The 18,217-nt window shown below is 46.0% G+C and overlaps 1 protein-coding gene across 1 annotated transcript; it reads left to right on the top strand.

Annotated features, from left to right (window-relative positions):
• Nucleotides 1-77: 77 nt before the first annotated feature.
• On the top strand, nucleotides 78-14,715 carry FAM83A (family with sequence similarity 83 member A). The gene is made up of 7 exons (XM_026074665.1): nucleotides 78-157; nucleotides 1,239-1,342; nucleotides 1,973-2,272; nucleotides 2,497-3,090; nucleotides 5,480-5,647; nucleotides 7,319-7,443; nucleotides 12,486-14,715. Exons 4-7 carry the CDS (start codon nucleotides 2,518-2,520, stop codon nucleotides 13,024-13,026), a joined length of 1,407 nt encoding a protein of 468 aa, XP_025930450.1. The 5' UTR covers nucleotides 78-157; nucleotides 1,239-1,342; nucleotides 1,973-2,272; nucleotides 2,497-2,517; the 3' UTR covers nucleotides 13,027-14,715.
• Nucleotides 14,716-18,217: the final 3,502 nt, after the last annotated feature.

The following is an 18,217-nucleotide window of genomic DNA, read 5'->3' as shown; positions in this document are numbered from 1 at the left end:
ACCTTTTCCCCGCGCTGCTTATGGAAGCCGCCCCGGCGGCCCGGCTCCGCCGGTGCGAGTCGTTGTGGAGGCGCCGCGCGGGCCCTTCCTGCGGCCGCTCTGACGAGCTCCGTGCCGGAGGGACCCGCGGGGGCCGCGGGGGCGGCGCGGGGTGGCCGTGAGTGACCCCGGCGCGACGCTGCGGGGCCGCGGGGTGGCTGTGGGACCCCGAGAAGGACAGTGCGGGGCCGCGGGGTGGCGGTGGGTCGCCGGGGCGGCTCTCTGGGAGCCTGTGGTGACCGCGCAGGGCCCCGGGGTGACCATGCGGTGGCTCTGTGGGACCTCCGAGGTGACCATGTGGGGCTGAAGCACAGTGTGGGACCCCAGGGTGCCTCGCTGGGTGACCACGTGGGACCCCAGGGTGACTGTGAGGCCCCATGGTGATGGTGCAGGACCCCGGGGTGACACTGTGGGGCCCCGGAGTGCCTGTGTGGGATCCCAAAATGACAGTGTAGGACCCCGAGGTGACACTGTGGGACCCCTGAGGTGACCATGTGGGGCTGAAGGACAGTGTGGGACCCCATGGTGCCTCTCCGGGTGACTGTGTGGGACCCCAGAGCGACTGTGAGGCCCCATGGTGATGGTGCAGGACCCCGGGGTGACACTGTGGGGCCCCAGGGTGGTGGTGCAGGACCCCGGGGTGAGTGTGTGGGACCCCCGGTGACAGCGCTGGCCCCCGCCGCGGGGGTGAGCGCCCAGCCCAGCGCGAAGTCTCCCGTGACAGCGTTGCTGGGCGCGGGGAGGCCCTCGTTGGCGTTGGCAGGGCGCAATCTTGCACGTCACATTAATTATGCGGCATCGTTTTCAGCGTAATTGCGCTTAGCAGGTCACCAGATAATTAATGACTTTTTGCTGTGTCTGACACAGCTGCAGGCGGATGTTGGGGGTGGAGGGGAAGGGCGGGGGTAGTTTTTAAAACCACATCTCCARCTGTGCCGTGGTGGCTGGGACATGGTGGGGTGTCTGGGTCAGGAAAGGGTTCCAGGTGTCACCTCTCCTTTGGCTCCTTGAGGTGGGTGTTTCCTACCTTTCATTGCCCTCGGTTTAAAATCTGAACTATGTCATATTCCTCCCTACTTTAATATATATTTTTATGTCATACTAGCATATAATTACTTTCTTCCGCAAGGCAGACCCATTGGGTATAGAATCTGGGGTTGTGTCTATCTTGAAAAGTAGGTCTGTGCTACTCTTAACAGATCATACGGCCCTGAAAACGTCTTTGTTCCAGAGCACGTTGGTAGGAGCGATACAAGTCGCAGCTCACGCATGCACTTAGCTGCCCTTAACCCCTGTACGAGAGGTAAGACCAGCATTTATGCTCCAACTTGTTCTGCGAAGCTCTACAGTTCCCTCAAGAACTGTAGCACTTTGGGTGCCTGTACCTAGCGTGGAGCAGACTTGCAAAGCTGATGGTAAACTCTACCTGTGTGATAAAACTGTGTCACACGTGCCTCCGCATAAAAGCATGCGTACAAGCATTTATGGAATACCTAATGCGTGGTACGTTCACACCCTGTCTTAACTCATCTCTGTGCGGTCATACCAGTCGGCCTAGCTCCCCACAGGTATTTCGCTTCTTGCCCCTGCGGAGAATGTGGGCCTTAGTCTGTATAATGACACAGCAGCTGAGCTTCCAGTGTGACAACGTGACTCCAGAAGCTGCAGCTTAAGAAAAAAAAAATCCAAACAGCACTAAATGTGCACAATCAAATGATGAGTGTTTGTATTTCTGATGCTTTGAGGCTGGCTCACAACCCTCCCTCCGCATAATATTCAGGGTGTTTGGGAAAGGGTATTTATTTCTTTTAATAGGATGGCATAGTCACAAAGCTTTAAAGAAATAAATGAGTGCATTGTCTATGGTAATAGCAACATACTATGAACGGGACACAGTGACGAATTTCAGTCTATTTTTACGCTCGCCTGGCAGGATGTAGGTACGGAGAAGAGTCCCTGACCCTTTTTGCCGTTCTGAAGTTACGACCATGACTGGTGTCTTTGTCCCAGTTAAACATCAGAGTTGTTTTTGCTCCGTAACGAACACTATAGGAAGACCRAGAAGCCTCGAGCTGTTTTGAAGATTGTGCAACGATGCTTGGAAGCCTACCTGCTTCGGGTTGAGCACTCTCCTCGCTCGCGCCTTTCACAGAATGCGCCGGGAAGGCAGAGYGAACCGAATCAGACAGCCCTGCTAATCGGACTTGAATCCTCCGTGTGCCCTTGGGCAAAGGTGGGTGCCTCTCAGATAAGCAATCTAATCAACTTTGCTCTGTGTCCCATCTGGAAACAGATTGTTGCTGAAGAACATCTGAGAAGCGAGCGCATTCGGTTGGTTGGGTTTTTTTGTTTTTTTGGTTTTTTTTTTGAAGATAATTGCACCAACAAAATCAGAGAGTGTGAATTTGCCCGAGGTACTAAGATCTCTTTATTTTTATTCGTAATTAATTCCTTCAGCCGAAGTGAATTTACGCCAGAATGCAGCCTCTGAACGTGAAGGAGGGTTGTGTTGCCTGCACAGCGCATATGTACGGTAGCCACCCTACRGATCGGCTGCTGAGACTAAGGACCATGAGCCACTCGAGACATATGGGCAAGATAAGGAAAAGGCTGGAGGATATCAAGAACCATTCCTTTAAGTTGACAAAAGCGGATTTCAGCCACAACGAAAGTGTAAGACTGGCCACGGACGCCTTCTTGGATGGTGGGACAGACTCTTATCTCGAAGCCTTGGACAAAGAAGGAGAGGTGGATTTCCTCTCCTCCGTGGAAGCCCAGTACATCAGGGAAAATGCCAAGGAGTCTTATTACGGCTGTGAATCTCCCGCCGACAGGGCAGCTGGACCCAAGCAGAACGATGCTGGATCTCTCGCGTCGGGGACCTACTTCCCAACCATTTCTGACAGCAGTGAACCAGCTCTACTGCACACATGGATTACCGCAGAAAAGCCCTATTTAAAGGAAAAATCCACTGCCACTGTCTATTTCCAAACAGAGAAGAACAGCAACATCAGAGACATCATACGCCGGTACATCAACAAGACCACTCAGGTACGAAGAGAAAATTCGTGTTCCCTCTGCATTTATTTGCCACCCTGCTTTTAAAAGTGGYGGTAGACACGGTCTTTGACTAAAGCCGGCCCGGTACGCTGCAGCGTAGCTTTGCGCTGGGCCAGTGGCTTTAGAGAGGCCATTACGGAGCGAGTGCAGTGCTTTTTTTGTACTCACAGCGATACCTTTTTTGCTTTAGTGACTTAAAAAAAAAAGCACATTCCCTGTGTGTGTGTGTATATATATATCTTTACAGGGGACAGAGGCAGCACTGCTGCACCAGGAGGCGTCCCTGGAGGACTGAAATTATTTAGGAAAAAGTCCTTTCATCCCTAGCATGTTGTCAGCGACACTCAAACGTCCTGTGGGCTCCAACAGAAACTCCGCAGCGTAACGTGGCTTGTGTAAATGACAGCCAAGAGGTGACAGAGGCGCCAGGGAAAGGGTCTTGTAGCAGGTCAGGCTGCCCAGGAGCTGGGAAACCGAAAGGTGAACAGCCGACAGGTGACAAAACACTTATGTGACGTGTATTCTGGTGCAGTAGCCACAACTCTTTTTTTCCCTTGGGAAAAAAAAAAAGACATTTCAGGACTCTGCTCATCATCATTGGGGCGTTTTGCCCTTGTATGAACCTGAGACTCCTTTAGCCATTTCGCAGCTGAACGGTCGGAAACAAAACCGTCACGGCTACTGCCCTGCAAGGGAAATTTGGGGATTCCCGGCAAGTCAGTGGCGACCATAAAGCCCCCAAGGACTTTTTAAAAGGTCAAAGCGGGGAGCCGCATCTGCAGCAGGGGGCGATTTTCTGGAATTTCTATAAGTAAAGCCGCTTGCTGGAGTGCACCCTCAGCCTTGGGGGGGAGTGGGAGCCCCCGAGGGACCGCCGGGGACAGGGTTACACTGCCGGGAAGAGACTGTGCTTTATTGATCGATTTCTTTGAAACCTTGCTTTCAAACATTGTAATCACTAATAATGCCTCTTGTTTTTATCTCAGTTAGACAAAACAGGTTTGTTATTCCTTGTTCAAAACCTTAATCTCAAATCGCTGCTGGCTAGAGAAAGGCAAGACGTGAGAGCGGGAGAGCTGTGGGGCGCCGGCCGTGCCGTCCTCCGGGCCTYGTGTCTTTGCTTTACTGTTCTGCTGCAAGGGCAAGCGCTGGGGCTGCTGCTGCTGCTGCGCCTAACAGCAGAGGAGAAGAACCTCCTTCTGCAGTTCCCCTTCACGTTACACGTGCTCGGCACACCAGGGGAGTTACAGATCAGTGGGTTTAAGTTCAAGGCCTTGGAAAGATACACTAACAAAAGAAATACCGGGAGAATAGTAAGATAAGCATCAGTTGATGCGTCAATCCAATCCAATTTTCCATCTTGAGAGGAGAACATCTGTAGGGGAAAAAATGGGAAGAGTAATATAAGTCTGCAGTTCTTGACCCAGTCTCGCACGACCCTCTTAGCAAACTAATTTACACTGCAAGAGGTTGCTAGAATAACACTGATTGATAGACAGCAAACCTTTGGCAACTGCTCTTTGAGTAGAATTTTTCAATGGCAGGATTTATTAAATAGTATCTCACAAGGGTCTATCCTAGATACTGCAATATTTGATATATCCATTAACAGCTTAAACAATGGACTAAAGAATACGTTTGTGGATGGCATCAAACTGCAAAGCACTGGCGAGTAGAAAGTACTGTAGACTTAAAACGTTGGTGAAATAGGTCCAAATCGTAAAATGAAATTCAGTCAAAGCAAATGAGAAGCACTGCAGTTAGGAGAGAAAGGTCAGAGGCAGAAATACAAACTGGGAGCAACTGGTGAGAAGAACGTGCACCTTCTGAAGGAAGTCAGGTATTAGCTGGGCTGAGTTGCCCTGGGGAGATGGCCCTTTCCGTGGACAACAGCAGGAATCTACGGAGACCGGTGCCTTAGGCAGGCAGGGTGAATCCGTGCCCCAATGCTGAGCCCAGGGGCAGTGGGGTGGCGGTGATTTTATATCACATTTACAGTTCTCTGAATCGTAGCTGTCTGGAGTCTGCACGTTTAGGTAGCTGGAGGGTCTTCTGTGCCCGGTCCAGGCTGCTCTGAGGCTTTGACACTCTGCTGCCATTTGCGGATCGGCGGCGTGGGGGTGCGTTTAAACTGAAACAGTGAGTTTACAAATCGTTGTGGAGGTTTGGTGTCTATACGACCAATAAAACAGTGAAGCAACAAATCTTACTGATTCAGGCACTTACGGAGAAAAACAGAAATATTCACCTATATGTTCTAAGGCTTGTGTTTGTTGGAAATTTTTTAAAAATAAATAAACCCCCCACTACATTTTAGTGGCCTCACCGGCAACTGTAAGTTATGCGAATTTGCTCTGCTSAGGCCTCTGCTCCCCCCCAGGTGCTGGCTATTGTCATGGACGTGTTCACGGACACCGAGATTCTCTGCGACCTCCTGGAGGCAGCCAACAAGCGCATGGTGTTAGTCTACCTGCTGCTCGATCATGGCAGTATAAAGCTCTTCTCCGAGATGTGTGACAAGCTGCAGATTGCTGAGGATCTCTTCAAGGTACCGGGGCTCTGGGAAAACCTGGGGCTGGCATTCACCTGCCGAACTTGAGGCACTTTGGGTTAGAGGCACAGTTATGCTAGAGTATCCCACCTTGCAATCAAAAGGGAGAAAGACATCCAGAAGTAGCGTTAACTTACCTAATACCCCGCTGAAGATGCCCACATTTTTCTATGAATGATATAGGAAGCTGAGCTATTTCCATTAGGTGCTTAAGCTTAAATGAAACTAACCTGGGCCCTAAAGCCTTAAAACAAAGCTTAAGATGCCAGTAGAGGTGTGTAACATAAGCATATCAACTGCTTCTCTTTAACAGCTACGCAGGAGCCGTGGTCTGGCTGCAGCCGGAGCTGCACCCAAAACTCTTCTGTGTGAAAACACCTTGGCTGCCACAATGGCTGAATTAGGGGGGTCGGTTTGGCCTGGGGGGGCGAATTCTGCTGCCACTGACTTGCTTGTTTGCTGCTCTTGATATTCAGCTTCATGGTTTTAGCTGAGTTCCTTGGGTGTTTGTATGAAACATGATAAAACTATGTTATTAAAGCTTTATTTTAAAGATAATGCCTCTCATGTAGCTGGTATCTGGCTGTTAGCTTAGTCCATCTTCATCTCTGCCAGAAGAAACTGAATAAAGTAATGACCTTAAAAATAGCCTCCCAGGGACCGTTTCAGACGCCGCGCGGTACCTACGACATCCCCACAGGGTGACTGATACCCCGCAGTGACTGCAGCCTGCAGGAACGGCAGCGGGAGGGTAGGCAGGAGACCGAAGGCATTTTAAATGCACCAGACACCTGTGTTTCAACAGCTGACTGCCACCCCACGCGTACAAGGAAACTGAACTTAGTAAGGCGTTCTCGTAACAGCGTCTGAGTGTCTGCAAACCCCCAGTCCCTAGAAAGAACGGGCCTGTGCTATTTATCGCGGGCCTGCTGCTACAATGCGCAGGTTTCAGAACCATGTGAGCCGACTCCTCGGTGCCGCTCATTTACGGAGGCCTTGCTCCTACGCAGGATACGCGAGCGCAGCAGATGGCAGCGCAACGTCTGGGTACCTCACCCGGCTTTGAACGAGCGTGCTCGGGTGCAAGGAGCAGGCAAGCTACAACAGCGCAGAGCGTAGCAAGGGGCTAAATCGACCTGCTTCTCAGTTCGCGCGTGTCCTTACATTTTGTGCTGCAGCGATGCCGTCCGTATAGATTTCACCAGAAGCGCAGAACGTCCGTGCAGGCCCAGGATGAGAGGAACAGGGGTTTTGCCCTACTGTATTGTACAACAGGCAACATAAAACAATCAGGGTCGCATCTAGTGCAAATTTTTGCTGGGATGTCAGTGAAGGTGACAGACTGATCTCGGTTTTGGACACGTATCTCTCACTTCGGTAGGTGTAGCATCAGTCACCGGCTAACAGCACAGCTCTGTCTGTGCGAGTTTCCATGCAGGTTTATATCCTGATTGAAATAATTAACACTATCAGGTGAGAAGGCTTCACTAGGTTTCTGCTATCCCCAAACCTTCAAATGCAGCATTAGAAAATTCATGAAGATATTGTAACAGTAGGAAGAAGTGAAGAGCTAGGGGTTTTAGGGGAAAAGGGCCCTTTCCTTCTGATTTTTAATTAAAAGATGTAATTAATTCTGCTTGTATTAACTATTATTTTTTTCTTTACCAGAATATTTCAGTCCGCAGTGTTACTGGAGAGGTTTACTGTGCCAAATCAGGCAGAAAATTTGCAGGACAAATACAAGAAAAATTTCTTATTTCTGACTGGAGATATGTGCTCTCTGGATCTTACAGGTGAGATCAGCCATTGCAGTTCATGTCTGTGGGCCCTTTTATTGTTTTTGATGTTACTTCACAAAGAAAGTGCCAAGGAAAGCTTTTGTACAGCTGAAAATTTGGGGGGAACAAAAAACTCCCGTGCTTTCAAGTATATACCATTTTTCAACAATCCATTTAACATGTTTTCTAACTAACTGGTTCAAAAGCTTATGTGAGATCTTTACAGAACGTGGCATTTGATTTAAGTGTTCAGGACTGAGGCAAACAACTTTGCCGGTGCAGCCTGGAACAGAACTAGAAGTGTGTATATCTTCTTTTAATATTATGCTTTCCTCATTGTTTCGGTCCTCAGATGCTATCATGAGCCATGATACATTTCCATCTCCCTCAGRATCCCTTAATGTAGCATATGTCACTCAGCTTATCTAAAGATTTGTTCTCCATATGACAAGTTTAGTGATTAAAGGGAAAACAGAAATACTCTGGAGACTTCCTGTTTTTTTCTTGTGTTTCTTTAACAGATAGGAAGTGTCTATGTAACTGTTGTACCCTTTTTTTGTAAGCCACATCTGCAACATCTGATATACTCTCCATTTTTGTGCTGCTCTAATTATTTCAGGTTCAAGATGTAGCAATGCAACAGCTGGGATTTTAATTAAGATCCAAAATCGCCAGACTTGAGACTCGGAGCTTGGATCAAATAAAGTTCCTAAGTCTCATGGCTACAGAGATGAGCTTAACAAACGAACTGTGTCATTCAGAACCCAAATTCAGTTCCCAAATGAACCATTGAACAAAAATGAGTGAACACACAGAGTGGATTTTATTGGCCGCTCTGTGTTACTGTTGTGCTCTCAGCTTTCGGTTTTCTTTTAAACCCTCACCAAAATGCAACATCAGATTTATATATGGAGTGGAAGAAGTGAAGGTCGTGTGGGAGGAGAGGGGCAGAACAAGACATTTTCTTTAGCCAAGAAACTTCCTTTGGCATCTCTTTTCACTCTTATTAAAAAAAAAAGAAAGAAAGAAAGAAAGAAAAACAACCCTCAAAGTCCTGTGCAGTCACTTCTGTCATTCTCTAGTGCTGTTGCAGGATCTTCTGACCCCAAGAGACTTATCTAACTACATAACCTCCTGTTCAGCAAGCAAGCAGAGAGGGTGGTGAGAAACAAATCTCTACCCTATTTAACTTCATGCTCAGCACTGGCTTGGGGATTCAGCTGGGTTATAGCTGCCTCTCACCACGTGGCATTTTTGTGGGCTTGATAGCTCTCACTTTATTCAGTTGAAAGTTTTCTTTTATCCCTAAAATCTTATTCACCAACTTCTGCAGGTATAAACAAGAATGATTTTAACTTTGAGTAAAACAGACTCTTCTGCACTGTATTTATTAGAAATTGTATTTGAATAGCTCTCAAAACTAATACAGAAGCATATTTCATCTTAGTGCTGTGCTCCGGTTGGCTTTATATCAATGAGGGGAGTGGGCTGAGGAAATAAAATAGCCCTGCAGTACATCCTGCCCTCAAAGGGGCCATGAGTCACTGGCTGTAGCCACAGTGTTCGGGGACAAAATCTATTTATTATTTGCCTTATAGACAACAAAGAGGACTGAAGTTGGCCACCAGTAACTGCTGGGGGCAAAGGACCCACCAGCGAGTCTGTGGGATCTCCTGCTCTGGAGTTGTTTCTAAAAACATATTAAAGAGCCATCGCTTGGATCAGCATGCGTGTGCTTGGTCGTGCCTCGCGCAGCACCCTGGGGCTGGGGCATTTCCAGGGGCCTTTTCAGCTGTGTGTTTGTATGAGCACAGACCTTTAAAAGTGCTTTAAGATGTAGTTTTTCCCCTTAATTTTTATTGTCTACGTCTGTGATGCGGGATGTAGGATTTTTTTGGTGTCTTTATCTATGCCATCTTATGATAACTGTTGGGGTTTTTTTTTTTTTTTTAATGAAATTTGAGGTTAGATTGTGTGCGAACTCAGTGCTGCTAAAAGAGGCAAAATGAAACCGCCAGACCCCAGCGCTCTCTCCTCGGGCAGAAAGCCCTAGAGTCGGGAGCAGTGCGACCATCCCCTTGCGCTGGGCTAACGTCCGCTCCTGACCGTCGCCCCCAGGGGTTTGTAGTCCCATTCGCTCCCTGGCTTTTGCTGAGGTGGCAGAGTGACACGGGGGCAAACACAGACCTTAATCCTCAGGGGTGATGGAGCACCCTCCTGGCTGCCACCCTTGGAAAGCCTCTTCAGAGCCAAAGCCAGCCCCAGACGTAAGTCCCTCTGCGGAGAGCGTCGGCTAAGCTGCAGCAGGTTTCTCACACGGAGGTTGTCCCACTAGCAGGCAACACCGTCGCGTTGGTTAGTTCAGACATCAAACCTGAGCTCAGCTGAGAACCCCAGGCTTCCCATTATAGGTTAAATGCATTTTGTGCAAAGCTGTACATTACTGCAGTGCTGTGACTACAAGGAACGAGAGCTCGGAGGGGTCACTAGCAAACTGCAGCTGGAGTAACACAGAAGGGCCGGTCAGAGAAAATGAAGCCGGTGCAAATGCAGATCAAAGAGGAGAGGTGGGTTTTGATTCAGATGACCTTAAGTGAGACAGTCAGGAACGGAGCATGGTTTTTGAGGCAAAACCCTGGAAAGACTTCTGAGAAATATCTGCCAGTGACTGACTGTGTGATACTTGTGCCTTGGCCCCAGGTTGGGCCGTGTCTCTTTGTGCTTTCTCTTCTGCCTAACGTGCTTCAGCTCCAGCAGGCGTGGTAGGATACGATCCGTCTGGACAAACGGTTGTAATGAAAAGTGGAGCCTTTTTCTGAGCCTTTCCCACAGAGCCAAGAGCACTCAGAATTATAAACTATTGACCTAAAACAAGACCTAATACCTGTACAGGGAGTTTCCTCTTAGAATGAAGCCAGTGAAAAACCTGTTAGGGCTTCATAAAAGTTTTGCCTTGTTTTTCAGCTAAGTGCATAGACCATATACTGCTCTGACTTGTTAGGTGGAGTGCACAAACATTTGTCTGAAATTACACAGGTCTCACTTGCCTTGTTAATTTATGGCTGACCTGTTTGCCATCAGTCCATGGAGAAACTTCCATGAACTTGGGGCTCTGAATTGGCTCTGACTTTCTGTACTTAGAAGGGTTACGGATAAGGCAGATTAGCCACAAACAAATCTCTGCCAGGTACTCCAGGGAGTTACACCTGGAGTAACACATGGGAGTAATATTATCAGAATTTGGCCAAGAGTATTTTTGCTCTGAGTTTGCTGTTTTTTTAAAAGCAGCTTATAAATATGTATTTTGTTTTTTATTTCTCTGTAAACTCTCTTCTAAATTAGAACCGCATATCTATTGTACCTAAAATATAAATCTGTCATCCCAGGCCTCAGCTCTTTAACAAGTTTGTAACCTTAAATGTGGCTATCTCAGAAGAGCATCTGACTTCTAATCTGCTTAGCAGTTAAAAAAAGATGCGCGAAGGTTGACGGAGTGCTGCTTAGTGGATAAATGCAATGTCAAGTTAGCTCAGCAGACGCTGCCAGAACAGCGAGGAATTAGCTTGTTGCTCTGTCTACCTCCTCTCCTGAGGTCTTGTCCATATTTAGAATGATTTGAACAAAGTGGATGAGAGGTACCAATATTTTAGTAACGCTTGCTGTATATTTTACTGTCCAATCGTAGAATGYACAATACATATTATACTGTTGCCCAGTGTCACTGAACTAGTCACTACGTCACACCTCTCCTCCCCACTCCTGAAGCAACAGTATAAAAACTTCTGTCCAAAACCTAACCCTCTACAAAAATGCCCTGAACCGGCAGATTCAGCTGGTGCGTCTTTATTCTGCTCGTGTCAGCTGAGGCTGTCAGGCCCACTGGTTTTCACAGATTTGTCAAAACATGACAGGAGGCAGCTCTAAAGCGCGCACACCTCCAGCCAAATCTGGCTGTCAGCAATCCTTGTGCAAATCCAGCAGAGCTAATAAAGTCACACGGGAATAACTGGGACAGCGTTGGGCCAACCCCGAATAACCTTGGGTTGAGCTCCAGCGCTGCTCCGTGGTCTCGCCGCACGGCTCAAGCCCCGGCCAGCTCGGGGAGCGACTACGTTTCATTCTCCAGGCTGTGCTCCTTTGGTGGCTGGTGCTCGCACGAGGCAGGCTGCACAGCAGAATCAAGCCAGCATGTGGTTGTGTAGAAAAGCACAAACTGGGATGAAATTCATGTTTGCCAAGGGGACTAGTGAAGAATGTAAGAGAAAAATCATGTAGAAACCATGGGATAGTCTAAGGTGTGTCTCTAGATTATCAGAATATTGCAGTGTTTTTGTCTTATAGTAAAGTAGTATTTTTATTTTTTTTAAAGGCTGTAGGAAATATTTATACATTTCATTATCTCTCTAGTGACGAAAATGAGCATTTGTCCAACACATGTAAAACCAAGTGTGGGGGGTTGTTTTGCAGGGGTGGGATATGACAGAGAGGGTGAGGTTTTTGTGGGCTTCTCTTGACCAACTCAGATGAAGAAAACAGACACAGGATGGTAATTTTTGCTGTTCTTTCTAATGTCAGTATTGGGTAGAGAAGATTTACAAACTGGTATGGCAATCTGCAGGGAAAATACAATTTATGTGTTTGCATGGTAAGACCTTAATTTAAGCATGGTACATGGAAGATAAGTACCTAATACAGGGGTCTAAACTCCTTTCCAGGGAACAGACACCTAAACTTTAGGTACTGAAGGTACCACCATGTAGTCCTCCGGTGGATCTGGATCTTGGTTTTCACCACTCCCTTCACAAGGTTATATAATGTTACAAGATTTCTTGACAGTTTTAGAGGCAGCTGCAATAACAAAGCTTGATCCAAATCAAAGAGAGAGAGAGCACTGATGGGAACTGACCTGAAATTCAGCTGCGACACCATCTTCATCCTCTGTTTGGACAATAAGCTTTGGCTGTAAAACACACAGGCTTTTTGCACCATCTCTGCTGGGATCTCCAGTTCCTAACGGCTGAAGCTAATACTAACCCTTACCCCGTCTTTCCTTCCAGTTTCACGTGGTTGTGTGGCCAGGTCCACCGCAACCTTCTCTCCAAGTTCACCGGCCAAGTGGTCGAGCTGTTTGACGAGGAGTTTCGCTACCTGTACGCGCTGTCGAAGCCGGTGATGGGACCCAAGTCTCCGACCTGCACTGTGCGCTTCCTGCTCAGCAAGGCCTGGATCCCCCAGCTCAGCCCCCCTGATAGCAGCCCGGGAAGCGCCAACACCCTTTCGGATACCTTCAGCAGCCTCTCGGCTGGCAGCATCCATCGGACCACGCAAAGTCCAAGAACTCCCTTATTCGGCAGCAACTTCACCCCCCAGTCTCCTCTCCGTAGAGTTAACTCCTTCCACAACTATCTCTCATTCACACTACCGCCACTGCAGAACACCATCCCGGCTAACTACTATCAGCCCCACTACAATACCGCCATGGTTCCTTATAACAACATGAACATTTACAGACCTATAAGGCTTAGACAAGAGGAGCCGAACAGGACAGAGTTAAGCTCGCCTTGGAGGTGCCTTCCCAAAGCTACGCTGTTTGCATAATAACCACCTTGTTTTGAATTGTAAGTAAATGTAGTGAGGACCTGTTTAGCAATTGCTTGTGTACCGATGAATATAGAAAGTCTGTATAATATAAAATGAGGATGATTTCAAGGCTCTTGCTTTGTTTTGGTCCTAAGGGATGCTTCTTTCACTAATTAAAAAGCTAAGCCTGCTCTCATATAAACCTTGGGTGTACCACGACCCCAGTTAAGAACACATATAAACAATGCTGCTTACAATGTAGAATTGCTGCTACCAGTCACCTGCTCTTGATAACATATTTGTGACTTAATAGATTTAGGTGGTTAACTCTTTCTCATACAGTCCGGCACCTGAAAGAGGGTTACGTCACAGTTTATTATTGTGGATTTTCCGCACTTGCGTAAGGAGCAGTGTGGGAGACTCAGGTCTTCTATTTACTTGCCAAACAGACTCGATGGTGGCAGCAACAGTCTAAGCTGCGTGTTGTCATCACACCTTAATTTTGACTTTGGAGGACTGCTCTAGGGCACACAGGGAATTTCTGCCTTCACACTGTCTCTCACCTGTCTGCTTGAGCTGGACAATATGGACRTCTGTTCGTGCGGTTTCTAGGCTCAGGCGTGTGAACCATCAAAAGGACTATGACCAACAGTCCGTGTTACGCAGGGCATCTTACGGCAAACGTAGGCTTGCTTTCAGTCATTAGTGACATGGGCGTATGCCCACGCGCTTTGTTAAAATACCCTCCAGTCCCATCACCTGAGAGCAATTTTCCTCATTGCAAAGCATCAGCGTAGAGTCGGACTGGAAAGTAAAGCAGCAAAGCCCTGCTGCTAACGCACCTTTCCGATACCAAGTTCCAATTCATTTAGTGGTATGTGCATCTTAGAAATGCTCTTAGTGGTCATTTGACTGAACATTAAGTTAGAGATAACGATGCTCTAGTCTAGAGTTCCTCAAAGTTTCTAATTCTTTTTTAAAGAGAAACTGGGTAGCTGTAGTTCCCATTGAATACATGGGAGTTCCCACTGAATACATGGAAGTTCCAGAGGATCAGCAGCTTGAACCATAGTGCCTGCAAAGCAGGAAAACTTAATTGTCAAATAATCTTGAAAATGACAGAAACTTCAGTGAGAGCCATAAAATATTTGTAAGAAAATTCATGAAACATAAATAAAGAATTTCTATACAAATCCCAAAGTTATTAGATGCTTAACATCTGATTGATCAGTAATTTTTTTACACCTTTGTACCATCATTTCATCCAATTCCAAGAGAAAACAGAAACCTAAACACACATTTGCACATCTGACCTATGTTGCCTGACTTCTCACCTGCCCCAAAAGAAAAGGAATAAAATTAAATTGTTTAGGCTGTGCTATATGCAGCAGCAAGATTTCAGGTGAAGAGAGTTTCTCATCCTTGGAAGAGCTATCACTTTGAAAGTGAAGTTTACAGAACTTTGGAAAAGGTACAGGAGGGACAAATCCTGCACTAGCTGTGGTGTGGACTTTTTCACCTGTGGGATCTAGTTTTGGAGTCCAGAATGAACAATAAGCTCTTGCATATAATTGTAAATCTCTGTACATAGCAACATTTTTAGGATTCCTGGGGTAGAAGATTTGATTTTTCATTCCTATGACAATCCTATTTGTTACCTAAACATGGCAACCACTCATGTAAAAAAGAAAAAAGGAAAGACTTTCATTAAACTCCCTTTGAGAATCATTTTTTCCTTCGTCTTCTCTTCATTTGTGCACCTTAGTATCTTCTCTTCCAAAAGCTAAGTGGTTTACATAAAGTCAGAGCCCAACTGAACAGGAAACACATTTTGCTGCTTCTGAAATCAACAGGAACAGAGTTAAACATAAGTGTCCTTCCARCCTGGTTAAGATGTTTCTTCTAAATTTGGTTCAGTTCCCCGATCCTGTTCCTGGTGTGGCCCAACTGGGGTGGCACTGCGTGGGACATGGGGAAAAGTTTGTAGACCACTGCCTCCGAAACCTTCATTTCCTCTGGTCGTGACCCATCAAATCCATAAAGGAGCTCCTTTCCTCACTGGGGGGCTAGATGGTTTGCCTACAGGAGTTGTGGAGGACGCAGCTAATGAGAAGTAGGTAAGGGACAAGCTAGTAAAACCGAAGGAGCACTGCGAGTTAAAAAGAACTAATTTCAACCCTGGATCAAGGGTACAGCTTGTGCTAATTTAGACGACAGCTGAACTTGAATGTCAAATGAATGGAATTTCAGTTTTGATGGAAAACAATCAGAGTTTACAATTTCAGCAGTGAATTATGCCAAAAATCCTAACAGGCTCCCACAGGCTTGATCACTCAGCGATCACGGAAACGTGTGGTTACAGGCAGCTGCAGAAACTACCTGTCAGCAGGGTCACAGCAGCACGCTGACATACCATGTCAGCCTGATGGGAGGGAAGGGCTCACAGAAACACTGCTACCATACAACAGAAAGAGCCGTGCGCTAACGTTGCAAGTTACAGCACTGACACACTCTATCAGCTCAGAAACAGAGAGCAGCTATTCAAGCACTTAACAGCAGGACACATAACACACCTGTGTTTGCACACAGCGATCAGTTCAGAACCATCAGATCTAGGGTCMGAGTGTCCTGCCCAAAAAAGCCCACAACATGAGGAAGTGTTAGAAGGACAAAACCAAGTCTCAGTAACAGTTAAGGGATTTTCACTTGCACTTTGCAATATTAGAATTTGCTATTTAACTCTGTACGGAGTACTGGTGCCTGCATTAATACCAATAACAACATCGTAACAGCCAAAACACGAAGAAATCTATCACAGGCAGATGTAGAATTATGCAGAACTCGGAAGCAAGATCGAAGCATTCAAAGGCAAGATGGAAATACAAAGCCACTCATGAGATATGATCGGAACAGAAAGCTCGAGTTAGAAGTGGCATGCCAAAAAAGTAAGAGCAGGYCAAAAAAGGAGGAACCGAAGTAGCTTAGATGAGAGATAGCCAGACTCAAATGGGACAAAGGAATATTTCACAGGCCCAGCRCAATAAACACTGCCTATTTGGAATAGTAACTATGCAACACATTCAGAACAACATTCATGTTGTTTTCTTTGCTGTAGTTAAAAGCAACATTTTTGCTTTATTGTTCTGTTTGAGAAAATACTGCCTGTTCTTAAGAGCTCTTGCTTGCCTTCCCCCCCCCCCCCCCCACGACATACTCGGGAGTTAGTTAACTCTTGTGCTGCCAGTCTAAGACACAGCCTCAAGTTAAAGTATCTGCGCACACACAAAAGTCTCCGAACTGCCTTGGCCTAGCCGCTGTGTATTTTGGACATCTCAGTCCCAAAGTGACAACAGTTGGCAAGTACTTCATTTGCTGCTAGAACAGCTCAAATGCAATTCCTGCCTTCTCAAATAGTGGAGCCAAGTCATTTGGCTAGGCCCCATGAAATACCTTCACAAACCTGGTCCCAGAAAAGCTGTGTTCCAGTGTTGTAACTACTAAACCTATTCAAGAGCTGCAGGAAAACAAAATTATAGCCTTTGTCTGTGGTTATGCATGACTGTAAGTTTAAGAAGAAACCAGGAAAAGTCCCTGGCCGAGTAACTTAAGTTTTTTGCCAACATAGCTTGCTATTAAGTTTGCTGTGTTCGCTATGTCTTTGCTATAAGACACTCTACTACTGAGGCCAACACTAACTAATTTACAACACATTATGGACAATCTCTACTGCAAACACACGGGCAGGCTACTTGAGATGTAGATGACAGCAGTTAAACACATCCCCAGCCTCTGCGGTGGGCTTCACTGCCATCAGATATAGCGCTCCACAAAAAATTACTTCTACCCAGTAAAGCACACGTATGACTAAAACGAATATCCTGTGACACCTCATGAGTGCACTAATGCTTACCCAAGTATACTTGCCAAAGAGCCTTTCGGAACAAGCTGACCAGGATGTGGTTTAATCGCATTAAGTCACCACACTATCAAAGATCATTTGACATGGCTGAAGGCAATATCCCGTTTTTCCGGAGAGGTTCTGCAGTTAGCTTAGCACAAATCTATACTATACCAAGTGCTACTAATAGATTTCCTAACCAGTATCCTGAAGCTTTAAAATCTGTGTAAAAGTAGCAGATACAAAGACAGCTAAAAGTAGCACATACAAAGCGTGTTCGTGCATGGTGAATTGCCTTTCAATCGTCAGTTAGTTAAAGTCTCTGCACTCTCTAGTATTGCAAGCAGAAAACCAAGGAAAACGTGAAGTCACAGCAAATGATGTCTAAAAGATTCCTAGTTTTAAAATACACTCATTAAAYGATACTTTTATGAAAAGCTGCTGAGAATTTGCATCGCAGTTTAAGAGGGGATAAAACGGAGGAAGAGCACACCCTGTTTGCCTGGGATGTAAATTATGTCTAACCAAAGAAACTACAAAGTAATCTCTGCCTTTTCCCGAGCAAGCCCAAAGCCTGTGGTGTCCACGCTTCTGAACTTCAAGCAAACAGGTGTCAGCAGACGCTAAAGCTTAGCCTGCAGATCCAGGGGATGCAGAAACAGCACAGCCAGCTTGCGCAGCAAAACATTTTTCCCCTTGCAGGGTTTTACAAAGGATATGATCTGACTAAACACTCTTTAGTGCGTACAAACAACCTTGACAGCCTTTCGCCTTCCTTGTAGAAGCACAACTAAAGATGTATAGCTTTGAAGAGAGAAATTCTCCCTCCACTTGAGTTAAACATTTACTATTTAGATTTTTTCCTAAAAAAAGAAAAAAAGGATTGGAATTGTCCTTATTGACAATTTCTCAACATAAATATATTTAAGATTCCCAGCTATCCAACTTTGAACGGTTAATCACCAGAATATCAATTAATCACAAAATATTAAAAATTTAAATTAAGAAATCAGCTAATTCCACAGCTCTAAATGCTGCAACATAAAGTTTCTTGATACCAAATTTTAAAACTGGACATCATAAACCAACCTGCCACTCCCAGGGCATCCCAGGTCCAAAGAAATCACAAGTGCTTCAAGAACAACTTTGTGCAGTTTATGACTGAAAGCTACCTTTGAAACTTGAATCACTCAGCTCAATTTTATATTGGACTTATTCTGAATACAAACAAATCAGTGAAGAAAGAAAATGTTGGGACATGATGACTGTAGAGATTTATATATATTCTTAAAAGACATACAATAAGAATGC

Source organism: Apteryx rowi, unplaced genomic scaffold (assembly GCF_003343035.1).
Source record: "Apteryx rowi isolate R43461 unplaced genomic scaffold, aptRow1 scaffold_394, whole genome shotgun sequence".
Taxonomy (NCBI): domain Eukaryota; kingdom Metazoa; phylum Chordata; class Aves; order Apterygiformes; family Apterygidae; genus Apteryx; species Apteryx rowi.
Note: the sequence above shows the minus strand (reverse complement) of the source record. Positions and strands in the feature narration are given on the sequence as shown.